The sequence below is a fragment of the Staurois parvus genome, unplaced genomic scaffold, assembly GCF_062004578.1.
Source record: "Staurois parvus isolate SC_StPar_1 unplaced genomic scaffold, SC_StPar_1.0 ptg001642l, whole genome shotgun sequence".
Classification (NCBI taxonomy): Eukaryota; Metazoa; Chordata; class Amphibia; order Anura; family Ranidae; genus Staurois; species Staurois parvus.
Genome location: NW_028319438.1, coordinates 2,830,001 through 2,839,874, shown reverse-complemented (window position 1 = coordinate 2,839,874; position 9,874 = coordinate 2,830,001). Strand labels below are relative to the sequence as shown.

The 9,874-nt window shown below is 43.4% G+C and overlaps 1 protein-coding gene across 1 annotated transcript in view; it reads left to right on the top strand.

The window, feature by feature from the left end:
- The first annotated feature begins 2,542 nt into the window (after positions 1-2,542).
- The window catches only part of LOC149434920 (mucin-17-like), a 69,591-nt gene continuing 62,259 nt past the window's right edge, over positions 2,543-9,874 (top strand). The window contains exons 1-2 of the mRNA XM_089663217.1: positions 2,543-2,600; positions 5,643-5,705. Of these exons, the coding sequence (XP_089519343.1) occupies positions 2,543-2,600; positions 5,643-5,705 (121 nt within the window). The remainder of the gene's footprint in view (positions 2,601-5,642; positions 5,706-9,874) is intronic.

Here is a 9,874-nt window from a genome sequence, read left to right as displayed (position 1 = left end):
CAGAGGAATGACGTCGTTCATCCCATAGTCCTGCCGACTCACGAATAGCGTGGCCTCCTCAAAGGGCCTGAGCAAGCGGCAGGTGTCACGCATGAGCTGCCAATGGCTGACATCTAAGTTACACAGGGGAGTACCTTTATCCGCTTGTAACATCAGGAAATCGGTGATGGCCTTTCGCTGTTCGTAAAGGCGGTCTAACATATGTAGGGTTGAATTCCACCTTGTTGCAACGTCGCAGATCAGGCGATGCTGTGGAATTCCGTTCTGCCGCTGCAGCTCAAGGAGGGTGTGCTTTGCGGTGTAGGAATGGCTGAAATGCATGCAAAGTTTACGTGACATTTTAAGGATGTCTTGCAGTGGGATGGTGGATTTTAGGAACCGCTTGACAACCAGATTGAACACGTGAGCCATGCATGGCGCATGGCACAACCTTCCTTGACGCAGAGCAGACACCATGTTCTTTCCGTTGTCGGTCAACATGGTTCCGATTTTCAGTTTGCGCGGAGACAGCCATCTGTCGATTTCTCTGTTCATTACACTCAGAAGTTCCTCCCCTGTGTGACTACGTTCGCCAAGGCATACCAGGTGCAGCACAGCGTGACACCGTTGCGCCCTGCACATGTGATATGCCGGTCGGGTAATGGGACTTGGCACGGGGGTGGCGGCTGAGGACACGGCGGAAGAAGAGGTGGTAGAGGCGGACATCTTTGCTGGACCAAGGACGTGCAAACGTGGAGGCAAAAGCGGCGTGACCTGTCCAAGTTGCTGGTGCGGCTGTGCCGGCACCACGTTCACCCAGTGGGCCGTAAATGACATGTACTGTCCTGACCGTAGTTACAGCTCCACACGTCGGCGCTGCCGTGCACTTTGGCAGAGACCGACATGCTCAAAGACTGGCCCACCATCTCTTCTACATGTGAATGCAGGGCTGGCACTGCCTTTTTGGCGAAGAAATGCCGGCTTGGCACTCTCCACCGCGGCTCGGCACAAGCCATCATTTCTCGGAAAGGTGCTGAGTCCACCACTTGTAAAGGGAGGGACTGCAGCACCAGCAACTTGGACAGGAGGACGTTCAGCTTCTGCACCGTCGGGTGCGTGCTCGCAAACTGTTGTCTCTTGGAAACGGATTCCAAGAAAGACTGCTGACGGAATCCGTGAAGAGGAGTAGCAGGAGAAGGAGCATCTGAACGAGCGGAAGATGCCAACGAGCGACAACTCCCCTCAGCAGAGGTGTTGGAGCCTTGACTGGCTGATAGAGGGCGATTGACGACGTCGGGTGACGGAGCAAGTAACGGAGCGGGTGATGGAGCGGGGGCTGGGGCAGGCAGAACCGCCGTATCTTTATCACGGTTTTCCCAGGCCACCGAATGGCGACGCTGCATATGCTGACGCAACGCTGTAGTCCCAACATTGGCCCCCTGGCCACGCTTGACTTTCTGGCCACATAGTCGACATACGGCTACGTTTACTTCCTCGGGCGGATTGACGAAAAATTGCCACACCGCCGAGTAGGAAACTTTGCCCCCGCTACTCCTCACTGGCTGACTGCTACTTCCTCCGTGCACACCGGCACCACTACTGGCCGTGGTGGTAGGCTGCAGTGGAGCTGGTGCTCTACTCCGTGGCCGTTTGCCTCCACTGACACTGCTGCGACCCTGCTGCCTCCTGGGCAACCCACCGACTGTTTTGCTCGCTGCCAAGCTGGCACCCTCTTCTCCTGATGATGCGGAAGCAATAGCCTGATGACGACGAGGCTGCCAAGTGCGATCAGCCTCATCATCATCAATTAGGGTCTCCGCGTCACTACTAGCCCCCTCGGCTGCGTGTGGGTCAGGAGACAGACCTGTCTCTAGACCGGCTACCGAGCCACTCTCCTCGCCAGTACTTCTTCAAATTTTCTTCTTCAAAAACAAATTTTTCTTTATTCCAAACACCATTAGAATATCATACAGTAACTAGTGTTTTTATGGTAGTCTATTGCTGGGTATTGTGTATGGTAAATTAATTTGAAAAAATGTATCCTGTATCTTTATATATTTATAAAATCTATCTTGCATTCTGGAAATTGATCTGTGTAAGGTGAGAATGGGTGCTAATCTGTTGTGAAGTTGAGAGTTATTATTGTCATTAGAAATTAGAGTTTTTGTTTCTTCTCTCTATTGATACGCTGTAAGCCTATCATCTTTAAAAGCACTCGCCCTTCACCATGACCACCAATCATTGTAGGACCATGGTATTGTCATCATTGTAGGACCATGGTATTGTCATCATTGTAGGACCATGGTATTGTCATCATTGTAGGACCATGGTATTGTCTTATTAACCTACCTGATTTTTTTTCCATCTAACTTGAAAGCAAAACAAGTAACAGGCATAAAAATGGGAGGGTGATATCATAAATGGGACACATAATTGCATGTTTTGCAGTAGAGCCACTTGTAGATAAGAACTGTTATCGTCACTACCTTGTGTCTAATATCTATTCTAGATCTCCTCGCTGTAGCCTGACTTTGAAGCTGCAGAAGAACAAAAACAGTTGACCATGGAGATGATTGCGGCTCGGACCTTCGTTCTGGTGGTGTTTGCGGTCATAGTACGAGGCAAGTGTTACCTGGGGTGGTAGTTATTTGTCTTATAGCTGTACAGTTGGGAATCTCTTTGCACTGTGGCCAAGTGGAAACAATAGCTGGTATTTTAAGGGTCAGTAGACCCATGTCTCAATTTTAAGGGATGTTTTTGAGACATTTCTCGCTGGATGGACTCCAATGGAGTCCAACTTGGTTTGCAGCGTTTTTGACTTTAACTCACCAAGGAGTCTCACCTATCTTGCTTCATTTGTAAATTAAATAACAAATCTAACAGGGAGAGTTATGTGCAGCTGCTATGATCACAAAAGGTGTGCAGACCAGGGGGATTGGAGTACTCCTAAGCTGTCCATACTGTACATTATACCATTTTTTTGTTCAATTTCCTTTAGATTTAACTACTGTATGTAGTGCAAGGGCCTGCCTGATTGCATACGAATGGAAAGTGTTTAGGTTTGACCTTGTATTATATGGTTTTGGTAAATCTAACGGAAAATCGTACAAGAAAGTTGAATAATGTATGGCCAGCCTTACTCCAGGGATCGATGACAGACTTTCATCTTACAAGCATAAACTTGGAAAACTGTAAATATACTTTTGGCTAGATTGATCTATCCAAAGGGAAAGGAAACATACATTATATATATATATATATATACTTTTTTTTGTAATTTTGTGTAATTTATATCAGCATTGTATTTAATTTTAATTATTCCTAGCCCATTCCTATTACACTGAACAAACTCCATGTACTGGCAAACCAGGCTATGCCACATACTGTAGAGCACTATGGGTTATCCAAAAAGAGGGCATGGCACAAGCTGCCAGACTTTTGACTCTTTTATAAAACCTCAGGTAAAGCCATCCAATATAGCAGGAGTCACTGTCCTGACCCATTCCCTTATTTGTGGAAATTTCTTATAACAAGAGGGCCAGAGGAAGCCATTTGAAAAGCACCTGAGAGCTCCAACCGGTGCCTTTTTTCCATAACAATAGGATGCAATTATGACATTCCAGTTCAAATATTGTCTGCATGGAGTTTGTATTTATTCCCCATGTTTGCATGCATTTCTCCAAGGTGCTTTGCTTTCTACAGCCTACAGTACATGTTTGAAATTAATATAAGAGGCGGCACTATCACCTTGCCTTTGAAGGAATCCTGCTACGATCAAATATGTGGAGTGCTATTGATGACATCCTTCTGAAAATTCAGGCTGTCTGACTGTCATAGCGATTCTCTGGCTTTAATGCCCGGCTTCATGCCCCCTATTCTCTCGGAGGACCTCCTTGAGGTCTTTCCTGATCTGTTTTGGCCATGTGACATGCTGGGTCCTTTTCCTCTTCGCTCATCCCCTGGTGATAGGTGGTCCTGGGTTCTCCAGAGGGTAGTGTTCAGTAGTGTATTTAGGTTTTGTGCTGCCCTATGCAACACAAAAATTGGACTCCCCCCTCCTCAATGGAGAGAGCCTGACAGTGATCAACAACACCCCAGTCCCATCCTCCCCTCTAAAGAGAGCCTTCCACTAACACCTCCCACCCCGGCGACAGAGAGAAAGACACTCAGCTTCACAGATCTGGCCATCCCCAGGAACTCCAGTTGGGCTCTGCATACACCATCGAGCAGCCCACAGCCTTTCTTGGATCCCACCTGGTCCCCATGCCACATATGCCCCTTCTTCTGGGGGCAGTGCTTCCCCCTAAAAAATGCCTCCCTAGGCAAATGCCTTTTTTGCCTTGTGGTAAATACACCCCTGGTAGTGCTGGCGGGATGAGATCAGCACCTGCAGTGTCATGTCTCATGTGCAGTCCTGGCTTCCCTGGGTTGAGTGACTCTGGATGTCATTTAATCAGGCAGACTGATCACATCTTAAAGCAAAGAAGAGAGACTTCAAGGACAGCTCCAGACTGTGTATATTACAGCCAAAAAAAAGAAAAACATGACAGCCAGGCATCTAAAAATGTTATCCCTGTCTTGCACTGATGTTTATGGGGACAAGGGCCTCATCCCCAAATTTTATTACCCAAAAAGGGAGGTCTACAGAAAGGGAATTATGGGAATCTGGAAGCCCCTTTATTAATATTATTATTATATAGGATTTATATATTATTATTATTATACAGGATTTATATATTATTATTATTATTATACAGGATTTATATATTATTATCATTATTATTATTATTATTATACAGGATTTATATATTATTATTATACAGGATTTATATATTATTATTATTATACAGGATTTATATATTATTATTATTATTATACAGGATTTATATATTATTATTATACAGGATTTATATATTATTATTATTATTATTATACAGGATTTATATATTATTATTTTTATACAGGATTTATATATTATTATTATTATTAATATACAGGATTTATATCGCACCAACAGTTTGCTCAGCGCTTTACAATATAAAGGGAGACAATACAGCAACAATATAGTTCAACACAAGAGGGTTAGGAGGGCCCTGATCCTAGGAGCTTACAATCTAAGAGGAAGGGGATAGTGGTACAAAAGGTAGTAACTGTGGGGGATGAATAAGGGAGTCCTTAGATATCTGAAATCTATCCCCCTTCACATGAATGAACATAGAGTACTTAGTACCCCTTGTTACTCACCCCACAAAAATGAAAAAGTAAATAAAAGCAACCACATGGGGAAGGCAAGGGTTAAGTTGGGTTGTAAATTGTGTATTCAGCAGCCTTCTTGGATTTCTACTGCTCTCCTGTTATGGAGAAGAAAGGGAGCCGTTATGTAGTCCTAACACACTCCCTGTCCTAGGGTGACAATGCAACTCAGTATGGGTGTCACCCTAGAGCAGGAAGTGTGTTAATGGCAGGATCACCAGGTTAAAATAAAGGATAAAAAAGTGTGAAAGAAAATGAGTGCAGCCACCATGTCTAAAGACTGGTAAGAAGAATGACTATCAATTTTTGTTCTAGGGTTTCTGATATGTTTTCAATTAATCTAAAAAAATGTTTGCAATCTCATATCACTGTATTTTACTTTTTTGATTAATTTCATTTTATTTTTTAAGATGTCACAGAAGGAAATTCACTGAAAGAAGTAACAGCCACTACTATTACTACCACTACCCCAAGTAAGTCTTTCACTATCTTCCTTTTCATTTTGATATATACAGTATATATATATATATATATATATATATATACACATATATATATATACACAGTTGTGTTCAAAATAATATCAGTCAGACATCACTAACCGGATCAATCACTGTTTTTGGTAGAAATGATACTTCTACATGGCAAATAATTTCCTAGCAGGTGTAGTAGAGTAATAGAAATCCAACAGACCCAACAGTCATGACATGCATGCTGCTGATTCTGTGTCATTGAATCACTCATTGAAAGGGGCGTGTTCAAAATAATAGCAGTGTGGAGTTCTATTAGTGAGGTCATTCATTCTTTGAAAAACAGGTGGCAATTATTGCCCTTATTTAAGGAAGGAAGGCAGCAAATGTTGTACATGCTGGTTACAGTGCATTTCTCTCTGAAATTCTGAGGAACATGGGTCATTCCAGACATTGTTCAGAAGAACAGCGTACCTTGATTAAAAAGTTGATTGGAGAGGGGAAAACATATAAAGAAGTGCAGAAAATGATCGGCTGCTCAGCTAAAATGATGGCAAATGCTTTAAAATGGCAACCAAAACCTGAAAGATGTGGAAGAAAGCAAAAAACTACCATTCGTATGGATAGAAGAATAACCAAAATGGCGCGGACTCAGCCAACAATCAGCTCCAGGAAGATGAAAGAAGGTGTGACGTTCCCTGTGAGGACTGTTACAATTAGAAGACGCCTATGTGAAGCCAAGCTATCTGCAAGAAGCCCCCGCAAAGTCCCACTGTTGGAAAAAAGACATGTGCTGAGGAGGTTACAATTTGCCAAAGAGCACATTGACTGGCCTAAAGAGAAATGGCACAACATTTTGTGGACTGATGAAAGTAAGATTGTTCTTTTTGGGTCTAGTGGCCGGAGACAGTTTGTCAGACGACCCCCAAACACTGAATTCAAGCCACAGTACACTGTGAAGACCGTGAAGCATGGTGGTGCAAGCATCATGATATGGAGATGTTTCTCATACTACGGTGTTGGGCCTATTTATCGCATACCGGGGATCATGGATCAGTTTGAATACATCAGAATACTTGAAGAGGTCATGCTGCCTTATGCTGAAGAGGAAATGCCCTTGAAATGGGTGTTCCAACAAGACAACGACCCCAAACACACCAGTAAACGTGCAACATCTTGGTTCCAGACCAACAAGATCGACGTTATGGAGTGGCCAGCCCAATCCCCGGATCTTAATCCAATAGAAAACTTGTGGGGTGACATCAAAAACGCAGTTTCTGAGGCAAAACCAAGAAATAGACTCCTAGATTGTAAGCTCCAAGGAGCAGGGCCCTCAATCCCCTCATGTTTTGCATTGTATTGGTATTGTTCTGTCACATGTTCTGTCCCCCTTTGTAATGTACAGCGCTGAGCGAACTATTGGCGCTTTATAAATACTGTATAATAATAATAATAATAATAGAGAAGAACTGTGGAATGTCGTCCAATCATCCTGGGCTGGAATACCTGATCACAGGGGCCAGAAGTTGGGTGACTCCATACAACACAGATGTACAGCAGTTCTCAGAAACAGTGCGACTACAACCAAATATTCATTAAGTGATTCAAAGGAAAGCAAAATCTTCAAACATTTTTCAGCTTATATAGTGAATGTTTGAGTTTGTAAAGAAGAATACAAACACTGCGATTTTTTTGAACCGTCTAATATTCACTTTTCTTCCATTTTTTTAGAGGAACAACACAAATTTGATATCTTTTTTCATATTTTGATTTGGAATAGAATGTGTCGTGTTCCCAATGCATTTGTGTGGATGGAAATAAAAGCTATTAGAAGGATTTTGAGCTTTATTCACTTTTTTCAACACACTGCTATTATTTTGAACACAACTGTATATATATATATATATATATATATATATATATATATACAGTTGTGCTCAAAAGTTTGCATCCCCTGGCAGAAACTGTGAAATTTTGGCATTGACATTGAAAATATGACTGATCATGCCACAAAATGCTCTTTTATTGAAGGATGATGATCATATGAAGCCATTTATTATCAAATAGTTGTTTGGCTCCTTTTTAAATCATAATGATAACAGAAATCACCCAAATGGTCCGGATCAAAAGTCTCCGCCCCCTGGAATGTTTGGCCTTGGTACAGACACACAAGGTGACACACACGGGTTACAATGCCAATTAGAGGTTAATGTCCCACATCTGTGATTTTTTAAATTGCAATTAGTGTCAGTGTATAAATAATCAATGAGTTTGTTAGCTCTTATGTGGAAGCACTGAGTAGGCTAGATACTGAGCCATGGGGATCAGAAAAGAACTGTCAAAAGTCCTGCGTAACAAGGTAATGGAACTTTATAAAGATGGAAAAGGACATAAAAAGATGTCCAAAGCCTTGAATATGCCAATCAGTACTGTTAAATCACCTCTTAAGAAGTGGAAAGTTCAGGGATCTCTTGATACCAAGCCAAGGTCATGAAGACCAAGAAAGATTGCAGCCATAACTGACTCAAATGTTTGAATCCTGTATATTGATGGCTGCACAGTTGTACCGGCTCCCCTTGCACAGTTGTACCCACTCCACTTGCACAGTTGTACCGATTCCTGTTGCACAGTTGTACCGGCTCCCCTTGTACAGTTGTACCTGCTCCCCTTGCACAGATGTACCAGCTCCCATTGCACAGTTGTACCAGCTCCTCTTGTAAAGTTGTACCTGCTCCCTTTGCACATTTGTACCGGCTTCCCTTGCACAGTTGTACTGGCTCCCCTTGTAAAGTTGTACCAGCTCCCCTTACACAGTTGTACTGGCTCCCCTTACACAGTTGTACCAAATTCTCTCCTGGTCTGAAATTACTTACTCAGTGCTTCTACCAGTGCATAGCTGCAGCAAGTCAGACAAAGCCCTTTCCTCCCCAGCCTGACTGTCTCTGTCCCATCCCTTTAATTCATTGGATTTCATTTCTTTCAATCATGAAGGCTCAATATCCCATGTGGGTGTCATCCAGGGAGGTCAGCATGCAAACTCCCTCTTACGTGTGTAAGAGGGACTTTGCGGTTGCGATTTGTGTCCCCAAGGGAAGAATGTCCACACAAGAATAGGATCGCTGCACTTTATTGGTGGCGTTCAGGAAATGCCATAAACATATCGACATTCCAGAGTCACTTGACAGTACATAGTCAATCATATTCAGTGGACAGTCAACAGTAGTCACATGTGAAAGCATATGCAGAACTTTTAAGCAGCCAATTCTCTCCAACAGCCTCCCCATTCCATTAGTACTCATTGGAATGGGATCTCTCTAGTCACCTCCTCCATAAGTTCACCTCTCCCAGGACCCTCCAGGAGAATAGCCTCAGTCAGAGAACTCTTGGCCTGGTCTAAAAGGTCTTTTGCAACCTGCCCTGGCCCCCTCCTCGATAAGGGTGAGGAAGTCCACAGTCTGTTCTTTTGATTGCAAGTCTACCTCTCCCCGAGCTCCAGCCTTGTCCAGGACCTCCACGTGCTGGTTAGATCTGTGCTCATGTGGGTTGTTTAGCTTCCATGCCCCAACTGCCACTGGGGCTTCTCCCAACCTGCCTTATATCTGGGGGCACTGACATGACATCACTGCAGTAGGGCTCTAACTAAAAGGGGCCTAGCACCTGCTGACTCTGCTTTTTGTAACCAGCCACTATTCTGCAACAGAGCCACCTAGTGACAGACTAGCTAGATGCACCTGCCTACACGCCCACTACTCCAGGCTGATACCCACCCATCAAGGCAGTTTGATATTCGCATAAATCCTCCCACTGCTTACATCAGGGCTGAGGGCAGTGTTGAGGCAGGGTGCTGTGATGTTTTCATAAAGCACCCTGCCAGCCCTCCCACCGCCATGATTTTCCTACATTGCAGAGAGAAGCACAGAGACCCAGTGATGACATCAATAGTATGTAATTAAAAGAAGGTTTTATTACAAAATTGCACTAACATATAGATAAGGGGAGAAAGAGAAACTCTAGCTTTTGAACACATGCAGTGTATGTTTACGGTAAAGGCTGCATTAATAATTCACCCTCATGTTACCTGCAAGTTGAAAGACTTTTGTAATATGGTGACACTCCCATGCAGTGTCAGTTATTATCCACAGATCATCAACACACATATCCAGCCTGTGACC